Source organism: Leptonotus elevatus, chromosome 8 (assembly GCF_054856555.1).
Source record: "Leptonotus elevatus isolate MCC_2025b chromosome 8, RoL_Lele_1.0, whole genome shotgun sequence".
Taxonomy (NCBI): Eukaryota; Metazoa; Chordata; class Actinopteri; order Syngnathiformes; family Syngnathidae; genus Leptonotus; species Leptonotus elevatus.
Genome location: NC_141246.1, coordinates 19,307,876 through 19,324,964, shown reverse-complemented (window position 1 = coordinate 19,324,964; position 17,089 = coordinate 19,307,876). Strand labels below are relative to the sequence as shown.

Here is a 17,089-nt window from a genome sequence, read left to right as displayed (position 1 = left end):
TGTGATAGACTGGGGGTGGCTATGGGCGGGAGGTGGACTATTATCAGTTATTCGCACATTTAAACGAAATGCGTGTGTGTGTCTTCTTCGAAAACTCATGCCCATCTTATGACAACACGGTATTTATGAGCAAGATTTTCCTCAATATATTCTTCAAGAATGTTTCCATACCTTCTTCTGGGAATGCTTCTGGGTATGTAGAAAAATTCAAAGTGCACCGCTGCTCTCATTCTGCTTGATTTTCCCCCCCTTTTAAACTGTTCTCGTCCTTCTTAGGGTCGTGTTACTGCAGCAAGGAAGGCAGTAAGCGAACTCTTCGTCACAAACGTGCTTTATTTGATGAGCTTTTTGAGGAGTTTCAAATCTCATTTTTGATTAGGTATGACATTGGGACGTCCAGAGTTGTCTGGCCCTTCATTGGCTGTGGTGAAAGACACTATCACCTTTAATTGTCTTCTGTCCATCTACCCAAAGAAGGAAACTATTCTCTTGGAGTTGTTCAAGTGAGTATTTTGTGATAAATACTCCTAGCAAAATGTTTTCTTTCATATACAAACTTGTAAATACCTCAAATTTGTTTTCCCAGGGAGGGAAACCGTGACAAGTTGCTGGGGTTTTACAGTTCGTCAAATGCATCATTTCCCCTTATTGTCAAACCTTCTCATGAGGGCAACCTGGAGTGTGTGGCCAGAGCTCAAAACAATTCTCACGTGGAGCCCTCCGTTAGCTACACACACAACCTCAAGGTCATCGGTGAGTGTAAAATAATGTCGTACCAGGAGCGGTTTTAGGGTCAAAGGTTTAGGAGAGCTGAGCTCCCATTGGAATTGTGTTATGAATGCTTTACTTTTGGAACTCCAGAAAGAAAATACTGTATGCACAAGCCTATGCCAATGACCTGGTGGTGCGAGTAGAACTCTGGGTAAGACGCAGGGCATGAATGGTAATTAACATTGCTGTTGAATAACCTCTGGAAAAAACGAGTTACAGTCCAGCACCGACAAGACTGAAAAACTCGGTATTGAACTTGACAGCAAGTTGATTGAATGAAAACCATATCTGCTGAAAAACTCCAAAAGTTTCAGCGATTAGCATGTTTAGTGATATCCTCGGCTTCTCCAAGCACGCCTACGGGTGTGATGGCGTTGTTGCTGAATATCATACTGATAGAAGAGTTTGTCAAGGCAGAGGTTGTTTGTGGCTCCTACCGAATTGATCAGGTGGGACAGAAAAAAACGTGGGAACCTTTCGAAAAAAACAAGAGTCGTGTGGATGTGTGGGTGAAAGATGTTGGTTACCATTGGGGAAAAAACTAAGACATTCTAAAGATACTTTCGGTGTCTAATGGACATTTCGAGAAAGCAAACAACAGCTTATATGATCCACACTATCTTGTCAGTCTTTTACTGCATCTGTTCTACAGAGCCAGTTGCAGGTGCAGAGGTCATCATTCAATCAGGTGCGGAGGAATTCTTTGAGGGGAGGACATTGGAGTTGAAATGTACCCTTACAGCTGGAAATCATGTATCTTACAAGTGGCTAGTAAATGGTCAGCCTGTCTTACAGTCGCCACTCAACAACGTTGCAAATGACCACCTTTTCATCAACAGGTGGGCCATCTGCAAATGATGGACATTTTTGTCTGAGATGAACATGTAACAAATGGAGCTCAGATATGATAATAATAATAATTAATAATAATAATAATTAATTTAATTTGTAATGAACTTTACATTTCAAAGAAATCTCTAAGTGCTACAGATGAAGGTTAAAACAAATTACAGTGAATAAAACAGTTTTGAAGAAAGGTATTGAGAGTCCATTTTTAATGATGGTGTGTGTCACCCTCAGAACCACCTCTGGAGACAGCGGCTTATACATGTGTGTTGCTACGAACAAATACAACACTACAAGAGTCTTCACCTCCAACAGCTCAGAAGTGGAAATCACAGTCAAAGGTTAGCGATTGTTGCCAACTTCCTGATTTTTTTGTAACTTTTCTGACACCCCTTGAGACTCTTTTTCCAAATAAAAAAAGCTGTACTCCAAAAATCCAGCATATTAGAAACTCAGAGATCTCAGAATCTCAGGCTCTGTTCAGAACAGCAAATGTTCGACCTTCCGTGTCACTAGCTAATATAACAATACACCCCTGGACCTAATCCTTCAAATAGGTAGATAACTGATACAGTTAAACTATAGTAATTTCATAGTGACTATTGGCAGTTATTTTAAGTTAAAAGTATATATTAAGATTTATTTTAAAAGAGTGTAAAGCAGAGAATGATTATTGCGTTAAAATGGATGTGCATTGAACTTTATCTACCACTAGGTGGTGGTAGCGTTTGCTGTTGGACATTGCTGTGCATTCGAGACGGGACATGAAGGAAAAGATGAGAAAGACGTTAATGACGTTGGAGTAAATAAAACAAGACAACTCGAGACTCACGTCCATTTTTGAATTGCAGAAACTTACAATTAGCCCCTGAATAACGAAATATGTACATGGTTGTTTAATGTCACACTTGATGAGTATTGAGTGGGCAGACACTCGATGTAAGATGGAGCTCTGTAGTTTTCTAGGTATGTTGTTGGACTGGATAGCTTTGGACTGAAGCTAAACAAACCCTATTTCAACATCTTCATTCCCTCAGATGTGGTGTCCAACCCTGCCATTTCCTTCAAAGTGCTGAAGGAGAATTCCAACAACTATTTTGCTGTAGTCACCTGCCAGTCAACCAGAGGGACGCTGCCCGTCACCTTTTCCCTCTACAATAGGACAGAATTGGCTTTTAATAAGACAGTTGAAGAGAGAAAAGTAAACTTCAAGGTTCCATTGGATTTAGACAGACACTCAGGATGGCTCCAGTGTCAAGCCCATAATGCCGATGAGGTTGCATACAGTCAGTGGTTGCCTTTACAAGTTGGTAGGTTTGTTTTTCCAAGGTGATGCCAATAAGGGGAATTTTTAACGACTGTCTATTCTCAACAGTAAGTGTCGGTGGGCCAGTGATGCTGCGCTATGACTATGATATTGGACAAAACTATGCTGTAATTGGCCTGAGGCTCTACTGCAAGGCAAGAAAGGGATCTCATCCACGGTACCAGTGGTTCCTCAACCAAACTCTCCTCCAAGGTCGAGGAAGCTTTTATTACGTGGTCAATCAGCCGCCAGACCAGTCCATCCTCCTTCTGTCTGTCGGGAGGAGCAGTGCAGGGACGTACCATTGTGAAGTGTCAGACATCTTCGACAACACCACTGCCATCAGCAGCAATAAGCAATATATTGACAAAATGGGTATTGTCATTCCTGTCTTCCTTCTGCTTGGATTGACTGAAAGTTTTTTGATTTGTTTTTTAATCTTCCTCCGAACTTTTTCTTGTCCCCACCTAGTGCTCAATCGTCTCCCTGTTTCTGTGGTGGCTGTCGTCTTTGGATGCTTCACTTTTTTGGTTGTCTTGGTCTCTGTTTGTTGTTTCCTTGGAGTGTTGTTCAGTAAGTCACACAATATGGCTCTGGTTTATCTTCTTATAAAGTGGTGTAATGATGTTAACTCTTCTTTCAGGGGGAAGAAAAAGTGGAAAAGAGTCCCTGTGAGTTTTTTTTTTAAACTAAATTGTTGTCCAAGGTAACTGTATTTGTAGCACACATTTAAAACCAAAGGGACTTCCAGAGCTCTTAATCTGTCATAAAAACATCTTCAGATGGAAGTAGTTGCTATATAAACTTTTAACTCATTCACTGCCATTGACGGCTATAGACGTAAAAAAAATCATTTTAACTATTTCAATTAGTTTAACATTTTTCCCCACTTTTGTTAACAAGAGTATGAAAACCTAGATTTTTATTTTAATGCATTAGAACAGATGTAAAATCTGTGATTAATTGTGAGTTAACTAGTAAAGTCATGTGATTAACTACGATTAAAAATTGTAATCGCCTGACGCCCCTAATTTTTAATAATCTTTTCCTTATTAAAAAAAAAGATAATTAAAAATTTAAAAATATATATATATATATTAAAAAAAAGAAAAATTAGGGGCATCAGGCAATTAAAATTTGTAATCGTAATTAATTGCCTGACTTCATTAGTTAACTCACGATTAATCATACATTTTATATCTGTTCTAAATGTACAAAAAAAATCTAGGTTTTCATACTCTTGTTAACAAAAATGGAAAAAGATGTTAAACTAATAAGAAATACTTAAAATGAATTTTTGATGTCTATAGCTGTCAATGGCAGTGAATGAGTTAATCTGGCAAGCAGTGATATCTCTTCTCAAGAGCCTCTAAATTCTGAAAGAATAAATAAATAATGGTCAAAATTTTAAACAGTTACAAAATAAGTGCTAGCCAATCATGTAAATTGAGCTTTTGTTGTTGTCACCTTTCTCTCACAGTATGAGCCAGGAGATGGAGACGTTTGCTGTATTCAAGGATGAACTGGTTTGTCCGTTTTTCGGGTCTTTGTTGTTAGAAAAACTTCATTTTACAAAGAGGCTGACCACATGGTGATATCGACAATGCTAAAAACTACTAAATCTACGCTTGCAGGAAATGTCAGAGTACCGTGAGGACAATGATGTGGTGATGTCAGCTAGATGTGATGAGCTCGATTGGGTAAGATCAAAGTAAATGAACACTTTGGAATGACCTGGATTGAATTGCTCAATTATCAACTGGCACAACACTGGAAATAGTTCCGAAATTATTTTAAGAGATTATCTAGGAAGAAAGTTTGCCACTGTTGCTACTCTTCCTAGGAGTGTCCATTATGTAAACAAGATTACAAGAGCAAAGTGCAGAATACCCAATGAAGTGAACAAGAATCCTTGGGTGTCGACTAAAGATATGCAGAAATCTCTGCCTAACATCTCTGTTGACAACAAAAACATTTGCAACAGGTCTGACATTTGCAAGAGTGCCTGGATATTCAATGGCGCGACTGGGCAAGTTTGAAACCAAAGTGGAGTTGTTTGGAAGGAACACACAAGCATATGGGCAAGAGGGGGAAAAAATGGCCTGACCTTAAAAGAGTGATTCATCTCAAGAATATTGATGAACGTGGTCCAAAACTTTTCCTGACAGTTGTGCAGGTTTGATCTGCAATTACAGATAAAGTTTGATACTTCATAAAACACGCAGTGAAATATTTACGCGTAGTTGTCAGGAAAAACATGAAAATATGTCATTGTTTGTGTGGTATTAGTTTAATAAAACTGTGTTTGCCTAATGTTGTGATTTAGTCAGATCACATCTACAAAATCTTGGTGAAGTAATTCCAGAGTGTTCATATACCTTTTCTTCCAACTGTAAATGTCACTCCAACAAAGCAAATGGCCTTGAGTTACGGAATGTGTGTTTTCGTCAGGTATCAAAAACCTCTGAAGATGATGCGACGTTTGCGGATGAACCAGCGGATGGGCTCTAATCAAGCTGCAGTTTTTTCGCCACATTTTTTCCCCACAACAAAATGGTCGCTTACGGGAGCATGTGTTTTTGTTTTGTTTAACAAGGTAGAAAAGTGTTAAAACCATACAATACTTAATAGAAACTAGTACTACTACTAGAACAAATAAAAACAACAACATTGGGCCTTGAGTTCGAAATAATGGTGCATGTCCAACACTGTCTTTGCAAAATCTCTCTCTCCCTCCCAACCGCATGTTCAAAATGAACATTTTAATTCATTGAACATTTACATTCATTTTGCAAATGAGTCTATAAACCAAATTAGCTTGAAATAGGCCTCCAGTCAAGCCTTGATTTACGAGTTTAACTTGTTCGTGTCACAACTCAAAACACTTGTATCTCAAATCATCTTTCCCTGATGAAATGAATATAAATGCCAGTAATCCATTCCAGCACCCCAAAAAACACCAACAAAAATGTTTGATTATGAAACAGAGAAGATGACCATCGCAATTTAGCCGCAATAGTATCCATTGTTTTTTTGTTTTTTTAAAAAAGAGGATTAAAAATATATGCCTATGGGTATTGTTATATACTGTAATAGTGTATATGTGTTCAACTATTAGTGGCTTCAAGGTCTATAAACTGCAACATTGAAGATATTTTTTATGTTGGCAGCTACAAGAATGAGTTGCGATAAATGCATTTGTCACAAAACTAGCAAAGCTATGGGAATACATTGTTTTATAGCATAAAAGCCTGAGCCAGCAGCAAAAAAAAAAACAAAACATAAAAACAAAACAATTCACAATACAAAACAAATACTTTCTGTATGAGCACTATGAAAATTAATTATGCGTGCAGAGATTTTTGTTGTCCCAAGTTAACGGAAAAATTCAATTGTATTTTTTTCCCCCTCTATAAGTACATTTCAGAGTTTGTACTGTTTTTATTTTACTTCAGTACAGTACAGCAGCAGTTGAATCTACTTTACCAGTCTTTTTTTTATTAGATTTTTTTTTTTAAGTGAGCTTTTACTGCGAGCTGTTAATAATTTCCCATTTACAGTAGTTGAATGAATGAAGACGTCAGGCACCGCTGTGGACAAATCTCCACCCCTTTTGACCCCGCAGCTCAACTCCTCTTTCACGACGTCAAATCAGGAAGCTCGACGGAATGAGGAGGCGGTATTTGCTTATCGCACTCAAGACTCCGGAGTCTCCAACCGACTTGCCTAGCGGCAGAAAGAGGGACTTGGTTGTCAAAGGGGGCAGACATGGAGGAGACGGGAGCTACGAGTCCGTACGGGGTTTCGCTCGCTGGAAGAGGCTTGGACATTGTAAAGTTTGTCCGGCAACCGCAAACCATTGTGCGGCTACTGAGTTGGGTGAGTACTGTAATTGGATGTCGGGGTCCTAAGTTTAAAAACAAAAAAAGAATAGTCAGCGTGGTGTGCGAACAGGTGCAGCCGCCCACCCGCCAGGGTGTGTTTTTTTTATTTTTTATTACCTAGCTTAGCTCGGACCAAGCGCAAGGCACTGAAGGCAGCGTCTTAACTTCAGAGCTGCCTGGCGTCGTGTTGCATGCATGCAGCTGTCGGATGACAGCACCTTTAGGACAACAAAAAAACAAACGATGCTCTTAAATAAAACAATAAAGTAAACAAAGAATAAGAAGGTAGCCATTCCGCGTGCTGTAGGCCTACGTAATTCAATAATTCTGCTACTCACTTTAAACTGTTTCTAATGGAGCATTCTGTAATTATTAATTCTGTTATGACAGTGTTGGCTAACACGTGATACAATTAAGTACTTTAAGTAGAAGTAATTGCTTAAAAAAGATAGAAGTACTAATTGAACTGCTGCACTTCAGTGAAAAGATCTGACTCTGAAATGTATAAAAGTAAAAAGCCAGCTAGCATTGACTCCGCTTTTATGCTATTAAAACATAAACATCAGGGGTGTAACAAAAATCGGTTTGAATAAAAAAAAAAAAGTTTAAAAGACGCGTCGAATCGTTCCACTTTGAAAATAAATCAAGATACGTTTCGAATTGTCATTTGTTGGAGAGATATATCCTAGAAGGAAATGCTACATTTACAGTGACACTACTGGCAAGTTCATTCAAATGTATGTAAAATGACAACAGCAAAAAAATCATTGCATCTTGAACTGAGCCTTACCATATCGAATCGAATCGTAATCCCAAACCGAACCGAACCGCTCCACTTTCAAATCGAATCATTCCTGAATCGTTTCACACCCCACATATCGAAAACCCTATCGTATTGTCTTTTGTGGAGCGATGCACACCCCCTAATAAACGTGTTCCCATAGCTTTGTATTGTGAATTGAATCATGAAAAATGCTAAATTTGCAAATGATGACTGAAAACTTACTTGACAGGTGGATTTTTGAGCTTCAAAAGCTTGTGATTTTTTTTTTTATAAGACACCACATTCGCCACATGTCATTCTTGTAGCCAACAATATCAAACAATTGTCTTCAATAAGGCAGAGAATGGGAAATATGTCGCTTCTCTGATTCTGTTGCAGTTGTCATTCTTCCTGATTCATATTAATCAGTTGACTTCACCTCTCTATTTATGTATTTTTTTATCGTGTCATCATCTGCAGGAGTTGAAAAATTTATTGTGCCTGTAAAAGTAAAAAGTTTGTCAGGATAATAAAATACAGATGTACTTAAGTAAAGTAATTAAGTATTCTTACTTCATTGCTTCACACCACTCTTTAAGTGTTCCCCAGCCTTTATTGAGCCAAGGCACATATTTTATTAGTGTTGTTCCGCTACTGTATTAAAACTGTGGTATCGGTATCGGTGAGTACTAACAAGTGACATGCCGATACCATTCATTCTGACGCTAATATAGGACTTTGGATGCAGCATCTTGTGTCTTGCATGTCATTCACTGATGCATGCCGAGCTAAGATATCCTATTGGCCCTTGAATGCTCTGAACCAATGGCAGGACAGCTTTTTCATGTTGAGAAAAAACAACAACGTAGGTATCGGCATCGGGCGATACTGCAAAGCTGGGTATCGGAATCGGAAACCACAAACAAAAAATGATATATACTGGCATAATGATGATGTCATTTGAATTTACTTGCATATTTTGCACAATATTCTGGATTTTCTTTGTCATTCTTTTGCAGAAGTGCTTTCAACCTTTTCTCTTGATTCAGTGTGTTGTAAGTCAAAGACAAAAAACCTGCTAAAACGGTGCCGTTAAAGTGTGCTCCAAGATAATTGGAGTCAAGCAGAGAGACTTCTAGGCGATCAACCAAAATGACATGAACATTGTTAAGGATTAGGAACTTGTCCTGATGCCCTCCGGCTGGCATTACCGTCTGCCAACCACTTAATTTTGAATCTTTTGTATGATGTGCTTTGCTTTGTTTTTCTTGTCTTGTATAAGTGGTCTGACAACCTATTTTCCCGTGTCTTTTATGTTGTTGGACCTGGAAGCTGCAAACAAATTGCCCGCATCAGGATCAATAATGTTCTCTTAAAAAAAAATCAAAAATTCTATCTCAGTTTGAAATCTAGTCATGTTTAGTTGAACATTAAGCTGATGGCCACACTGTTGTACGAATGGCAACAGGTGGATAAACAGGTTAATTGTACCTTCTGAAGAAGAAAATTGAATTGTTCTGCTTAACAATGTTGTTATCTAAAATTGATGGACACAGATGTAACTTCTTCTGTGCAGTTATCTCGCGCACCTGGAAGTGTTCTGGCAAGTGTCACACTGCTGATCACCTGGTACGCGGGGGAGGGGGGGGTCTGTGGTCCGTGGTCCGGGTCCTGTTATAGAAAGGCCAAAATTAGCCCCAACCTGGCAAGCTAAATAATGCACGCCGTCTTTCCCCTGACTGATGTGAGCAAGCAGGTTGTAGGATTAACGTTTGAACTATTCCGAGCACTTTCATTCCAACGCCGACTATCCTCGGCGCGCTCTCTGTAGTGAATTTCACAGACTTGTGTCACCAAGTTCAAAATGTTAGCCGTGGTGGCTGAGGACAGAATGTGCTTGGAGATGTGAGCGTGCATGGGGATACAGTCAATGGTGTGTGTGTGTATGTATGAGTGCGTGCATGTGTGTGTGTGTGTGTGTGTGTGTGTGTGTGTGTGTGTGAGTGTGTGTGTGTGTGTCACTTGTAAACAGGGGCTTTTTTTGCAGGTAAGGTGATATCTCTGCCTGGCTGAAACTCCTTTTCAGTTTATGTCTTATCTCTTTCACCAGCACACACGCACACAGGACCTTTCAACTGTGACTTTTCACAAAATCTACCGAGGCTAGATTACATTATTTGTGGTCATTTTCTTTCTTCTCGGTGAGTCATTAATCTATGGCAAGAGGAGCATTGTTTGCTCCGCCTACATTTTCTACAATACACCAGTCACCATATCTGTTTGCTTCAGTTACTCAGTTACAAATACTCATTCAATAAAAAATAAAAAAGTCGATATGTTAATTAGGAGGTGGGAATCTTTGAATGTCTCACGATTTGATTTCGATTTTTGGGTCTCCGATTTAGATTTTTGATTAGGAACGATTTTTGATTCAAAATGATTTGATTGACAATTATTTTTGCTTCAATCTAGAGATGTGCAAGGAATTGTAATTATCTACTCCAGTCTGACTCGCTAATGCTAATTAGCGCGCTACTCGCGGCATTTTTAGCACTCAAAAGAACGGCTCCACATTGCAAAAAACAACTTTTATTGGACTTTTTCCTTCTACTTTCTAATGCGGCTACAACTTAACAGTGTATTAGACCGCGTGGAACCACACTGCCCCCAAGTGGCCAAATCGGGTACAACATGAGCAGCGCTCCAAATAAAGGCACACACAGACAAAGGCAAGACAGTATAAAATAATTTAAATAAAATCGATTTTGGGACATTTAAAATCGATTCTGAATCGTAATAAATGAGAATCGATTTTTTGGGGGGGCACACCCCTAATGTTAATATTCTAATTCAGTATAAATATAGTTTACGAATAGAACTTCCTTATTTTCCATTTAGCCTTAAATTCTCAAGATTGAAAAGCACCGCAAAGCTGCCCAACAGCCTGAATTTGATCCAAAATGATGTGGACAAAAATACACCAGGCCTGGAGGTGGGGCTTGAAGGTTCCCTTAGCCCTCTAGCCCCATGCACACCTAAAAAAACTAAACAAAACATGGGCTCACCACCTTTTAATTGGAAGCGGTGACTACATTTACATGCCGTGAATATTTGAGTTAAGGTACACATTCCAGTATCTGAAAAATTCTGAATCACCCGTTTACATGTACGAGTAGACAAAGTAACTTACAAGGTATGGTAATGTGACCGACCCCTTTCTAAACTGCGATGTATGGACAGCATAATAGCAAATACAGGGAGTCCTCGAGTTACGGCCGAGTTCCGTTCCTACACTGGCGATGTAGCCCAAATTTCGACTTAAGTCAGATTTCACCGTTACGTCGATATTTACATCAAAATACTTCGTACAGTAATTAAAAAACAAACATATTTTATATATCACATTTGCATAACTCGGACGAGGCCGGAACCAATATTTCGTGTTACTGCACAATCAATCATTGCTGCCGGACGGCAAAGCGGAGCTAATGGAAACGTAAACACGAAAACGCCAACCTGCTCGGTGGATGTCCGTTGCCGGCGGTAACAACAACACAACTTTAAATAACTTTAAAATGGTGGGATTACTGTGGGGAAGGTACGGGCGCCGTAAAATCGAAACAACATAGTATGACGTAACTCCCTGCAGATATGTCATTTCCACTTCTTCTACCATCGATTTAAAAACAAATAAAAACGTTATTTTCATATCGCTCACCACACTAATAAAGGAGTCGGTTTCCTCTCTGCTCTAAAGCTGTATTATTCCGCTTCATCAAGCTTTCGCCATTTTTGTTTATCTCGGCTCGTGTTTCCGGTGCGCAGCGCATGTACACGCGATGCTGCCGCGCATATAAGTACTTTCTGGAGAAAACAAACCAAAGCCTTTTTCAATCGAGGTACCCCAATACACATTTAAATGAACTAGTATTCACTTCAAGTTTTTGAAAACCCCAATAAGTGCACATTCAGGCTTCCGTCTCTTCTCTCTTGCCATCGTTGATGGATGCCCACCTGTTCGCGAGTGCTTTATGACGCAAAGCCGCGAATAAATTAGGGGTAGACTGATTATAGGCCGGGTCGATTATCGGCCATTTTGAAGAATCATATGGCCGATAATAGATCAATATAAAATAGTTGTAACTTCAGGGAACTCATTATTTCAATTTTCGAGATACTGCTGACCCTGTGAACTCTCTGCACGTTCTGTTTTTGTTTGAAATGAAAACTAAGATGAGTAAGAATTTAGTACTTCAGATATTTTGAAATTTTGGAAAACTTTATTTACTGTAGAAAACAATAGGGAGCTATTCACTTGTTTAAGTTTGTATTTAAACTTGAAGACATGCTAATATTAGAACGAAGATTTCTCAGAAAAAAAAGAAAAAAGAACAAAGATTTTTTTTTAAGCTCCAATATTTTACAAATCTTAAAAGTTGTTCAATAATCATATGCTTAAAATTTCAATAAAAATAAGAGCTGGAGTTTTTTTTCCAAATGTTCCATTTTAGTGAAAATGATTATCTACTCCAAATATCGGTTATCGACATCCTTGACTGCTAATTATCAGTATCGGCCTTCCAAAAAAAATCTATCGGTAGAATAAATACACGGACTGACTGGGCAGCAACGGAAGCAGCTTTGCATCCATCAGTCAGGGTCAGTGCAGACTCCACTCATAGCTTGGGTTCTGAAGTCCTTTTGAGAGGGGTTATAGGTCAAAGTACCACGGTGCTTCTTTTGTAGTTGATTGCAATGGTGAAACATATTCCCACCCCGCTGCTCATTGTCTGGATCTTTTGTCTCGTCCTCCCCACCAGCCCCAAAAAGCCCCTCTCTGTCCTCCTCCCAGACCTCATTATGAGCGTTATTAGGGAACTGCAGGGTTTCTCTGCGGTCACAAGGCTGGCAGCAGCACTCCGAACTAGGTCACATGATGAGGCGGTTGCTTGGCCGATGTGGGCGGCAACAAACCACGGCATGGCTCCAGGAGCCACTTAACCATCTTAATCGCCATATTGTTTAGGTGCAATGCTGTGTCTTATTCCAGTCATATAGTAAGACCCCGTGGACATTAAAGTCAGTAGACTGTAGTGTAGAAAATGTCAACATAACTTTTGAAACTGGTTAGCAAATACTGGAATTTGAAGGGGAAGTCAACGTTAAACATTTCTTAAAAATAATATGTTATGTGACCTCACTATTCTAAACATGACATTCTGCTAATATTACATTTGTGGAGTTATGAAGCAAAACCCAACCGTTTTTATCCATCTCGGGGCCGCCATTTTGTCAACTGCTGTCGACTCAAGATGACGTCACAGTTGCTCAGGGCTCAGGCAACGACCAATCACAGCTCACCTGTTTTCTGATGTTGAGCTGTGATTGGTTCTTACTTGAGACCTGCGCAACTGTGATGACATTTGGACTCGACAGCAAGTGCCAAAATGGCCGCCTCCTGATAGTGATAAAAACTGCCACTAACGCAATATTAACCAGAATACCATATTTAGACTTGCGGGGCTGCAAAGAACCATATTGTCTAGAATGTATTTATTTACTTTATTTGGGGGGTTGACGTTTCCTCTAAAGTAGTCAGTGGGTAAACATTACAAACAACAATAGAATAGAACTTTAGAATATAACTTTATTTGTCATTGTGTAAACAATGAAACATACAACAATATAAATATATATATATATATATATGAGCTGTCAAACGATTAAATTTTTTAATCTGATTAATCACATTTTAAAATAGTAGATGTGAAAGACTGACAAGTTTGGATGAAGTTCTCATTGCAAAAGGAGGTGCGATGTCCGATTAAGTGAGAGGTTCACAGAGTTTGTCTTAAATCAACAGCGTTTGCTCAATAATGAATAACAATATTATCATTATTTTTGTTCAGGTCTGTTTCAATGTCAGCATTGTAAATTGGCGCATGACTAAACATTGAACAAGGTTATTTTAATATTTTATACAAAAAATCTGACCATGCCTGCAGGGTTCACAAACTTTTGATTAGCACTGTGTATATATATATATATATATATATATATATATATATATATATATGTGTATATGTGTATATATATATATATATATATATATATATATATATATATATATATATATATATATATATATATATATATATATATATATATATATATATATATATATATATATATATATATATATATGTGTATATGTATATGTGTGTGTGTGTGTGTGTGTATGTATGTTTCTGTTCCTTCAACGTATATTCAAACTTGTCTCGTTATTGTCTCACTGTAGCTATTTGCCATCGTGGTGTTCGCCTGCATCACCACCGAGGGCTACATCAACCCCGTCTACAGCGCCGTGCCAAAGTGCATCTTCAACCAAAATGACTCGGCATGTCATTACGCCGTCGGCGTTGGTGTGATCGCTTTCCTCGCCTGTGTGGGCTTCCTGCTCTTGGATGTTTACCGGCCTTTTCTGGGCAATGCACAGCAAAGGAAATATGTAGTGATGGCAGACCTGGGATTCTCTGGTGAGAACATCACATTTATATCAACTGTTATGCGTCACAACTAAAAATGTAACGCGCCACCATGATGCTTCCTTTTTGCCGATTTACCGCTAGCTCACTTTGACAGCCTGTCTCATACACAGTGTGTTAGTGTCCCATAATGGGAGACAAACCACTCACTGTTACCCGTGTATCACAAAACGTATTATTCATTGTTTCACTCCGCATCAGATGATGCTGAGTGAGCATGGCGGAGGGTGAGGATGACCTCACAGATTCTCTATAAATTCATCCGCTGGACATTCTTTACGGAAACAAAGGAGTGCTACTGTGAACCTTGAGGTCATTTGAGATAATTGCATCACGGAAGACATCCGCCACTGTTTTTACCGCTGGTTGGAGGTCATGGCCAAGAAAGGCCTCGCTCTGCTTGCCTAAACACAACTGTAGGCGACTATCTGAAACAATATTTCGAGGCTGAATGCGGAGAATCTTTACCTTGCCAGGCGTGTCAACAGCTGCGATCCAAAAGTAGGTTTGATTTGCCATTAAAAGCAAACAAGATAGTTATATTAATGCAAAATTAAAAAGACTGACGAGTCGATTAATCAGTTGAATAATCGAGAGATAAATTTTTTCTAATCGGCACTACATCTATGTATGTGCCTCTAAAATGTGTTACATTAAATTTGTCAACATTTTCCTTTAACAGTTTCTCTTCATTTCGCGGCATTTCTCTTGACTGTACTGCTTCCACTGTGGCATGTGGATGATAATAAAAAAATATATAAAATAAAAACATTAAATAAATAATTTAAAATATATATTTTATTTTTAATTATTTATTTATTTATTTTTATTTTACTTTTTTTCCCCTCTCAATTAGATATCGGCCTAATTGGCTGCCCTGACAACATAATCTGCCCAGGGCCTTTCGAATCACTAGTGCTGACCGATCTAACTTAACACAATTTGAGTAATGGGACTGTTTCTTTACAGCAGGGGTGTCAAACTCATTTTCATCAAGGGCCACGTCGACATAATGGTTGACTTCTTAAAGGGCCTCGTGAAACTCTCACAGTAGAAATGTAACCAAATATAATGTCAAATAAATGTAACTACTCCTTTATGTCAAATAATGCTTTTATTTATGGCTTATTCAAGATACAAATATTACATGTGCATTTGCAGAAAAGAAAACTATTAAACGCTACGTTTGGCATGAACTTAAATTTGTTTCTTGTCACAGTTAACTGTGGCACTCAGTGATGATGCGAATGTGCTGGATGGACAGTAGAGAGGATCCCTTTTGAAATGAACTTCATTTCTCTTTTTTGATGCCTCAACATGGAAGGTTTGAATTTCTCGTGTGTGTGTGTGTGCGTGTGTGCGTGCGTGCGTGCGTGCGTGCGTGCGTGCGTGCGTGCGTGTGCGCGTGCGTGCGTGCGTGTATTCGTATCAGGGGCCTGGACTTTTCTGTGGTTTGTGTGCTTCTGCTTGCTGGCCAGTCAATGGAGTCGCACACACGACGTCAGTGGAATCCCGCAAGATGCCGCACGTGCAACAGTGGCCTTTTCATTCTTCTCCATCGCTACCTGGGTGAGCAAGGCAATTGATTTATTTTATTTTCGCAGACTCATAGTGACCCCCGATCTATCATTTTATTGCGCAGGGAATCCTAACCTACTTCGCCTTGGCTCGCTTCCGACGAGGCGCCGACGACGTCGCCATCCCGACCTATACTGAGCAGCCTACGGACGAACGCACCCCTTACCCACCGACCTACGCCCCCACGTCCTATAACCCCACGCCATACACCCCCACCACCTACAGCGCCTATCCCACCATACCCGACTTGAGCCAGCAGCCGGCCTTCACCCCAAACCTGCAGCCGATGCCCGACTACCAGCCGCCCAATTACTGATGCGAAGGACACCCGCGTGGCCTCATCCGAGCTCCTGCCTGCTTGCTAATTGTTGATGAACTGCATGCAAGTGAATAGAAGAGGGACAGTGCGGATTACCGCAAGGGGTCGAGGCTCGCTGGTCTGTGGTCAGATCTTCACATCGGACTGCGCGCTGACATTCGATGTGATCTTTGGATCAGCTGACCTTTGCGCTATGACACAACTCTTACCTCAAGCAGGCTGATAGGCAAATGGAATGTACCCAAGGATTTTAGGACGCTGACAATTACACTTGATGAGATCAACGCTATGTGTTTGTCTTACATTTGTACAGATTTCTTAGTGAAGCTGGTGCCATTTTATTTTCTGTGTACCACAACTTATTTTCATCTCCCATAAATTAAATTGTCTTTATTAACCGTAAGCAACTCGCAAGGTATGACCGTGAGAAAAAGGAGGTACGTCAATATCGGTGAGAAGTGATTCTTCTGGTTATTGTTTAGTGTTGAGATTGTGCAGTTAAATTAGTCATCTCATAAAACATCTTTGAGACACTTATTATAAGGTCTTTTTTCATATTCTTATCTTTAGTCTTGGCCACAAATAACTGTCCAAAAAGACCTGCTCGTGTGAAATTTCCTCCTTAAACTTGTGGTTGAAATTAAGATAGTAAAGGTGGGTGGGAGTGCCGATCATGTTGCAGCCATCGAACAGTAACTAATTAACAAGAGAAGTGTTTCTTTTGGAGCAAAGAACATGACTACTCTTCATGCAAACTCACTTTGACATGGAGTCCAACTACTGTACACTTGACAAAGTCATAATACGAGTGTCAGGTGACGAACGATGCGTGTGTACATTTCAGTTTGTGCCTCTTGGTTATATACTATTATAATGGCAATATCCTCACTTGGATCTATGTTTAGCTGAATGATTAACCAGGAGTTCAATCTCATTGTGTTGCGAGTTTCCTCATAATAATAGAGAAAACACTCATTTGCCCTCTGGGTCCCAGAAAGAGTCAAAACAAATCATCTTAAGCTTATATAAAGACAAAGTGAATGTTGCATCGTGAATACATTTTAAACATTGTAACAC

The 17,089-nt window shown here is 39.4% G+C and overlaps 2 protein-coding genes across 4 annotated transcripts; both read left to right on the top strand.

The window, feature by feature from the left end:
* The first annotated feature begins 75 nt into the window (after positions 1-75).
* Positions 76-6,697, top strand: LOC147170131 (platelet endothelial cell adhesion molecule). 3 transcript variants are annotated; one of them, XR_015095767.1, is made up of 14 exons: positions 76-193; positions 277-303; positions 380-503; positions 587-753; positions 1,424-1,610; positions 1,852-1,958; positions 2,655-2,927; positions 2,993-3,298; positions 3,395-3,496; positions 3,567-3,594; positions 4,404-4,449; positions 4,558-4,623; positions 5,375-5,519; positions 6,549-6,692. XR_015095767.1 is itself a non-coding variant. In XM_086082153.1 (13 exons), the coding sequence occupies exons 1-13, from the start codon at positions 160-162 to the stop codon at positions 6,651-6,653; spliced, it is 1,572 nt and encodes a 523-aa protein (XP_085938279.1). In that variant the 5' UTR covers positions 76-159; the 3' UTR covers positions 6,654-6,697. The 3 variants fall into 3 exon arrangements, 1 of the variants encoding a protein (XP_085938279.1); XR_015095768.1 differs by having other exon boundaries at positions 6,579-6,684; XM_086082153.1 differs by lacking the exon at positions 5,375-5,519 and having other exon boundaries at positions 6,549-6,697.
* syngr2b (synaptogyrin 2b) lies at positions 6,659-16,549 on the top strand. The gene is made up of 4 exons (XM_086082159.1): positions 6,659-6,802; positions 13,869-14,106; positions 15,548-15,684; positions 15,758-16,549. The coding sequence occupies exons 1-4, from the start codon at positions 6,692-6,694 to the stop codon at positions 16,007-16,009; spliced, it is 738 nt and encodes a 245-aa protein (XP_085938285.1). The 5' UTR covers positions 6,659-6,691; the 3' UTR covers positions 16,010-16,549.
* The last annotated feature ends 540 nt before the right edge of the window (positions 16,550-17,089 follow it).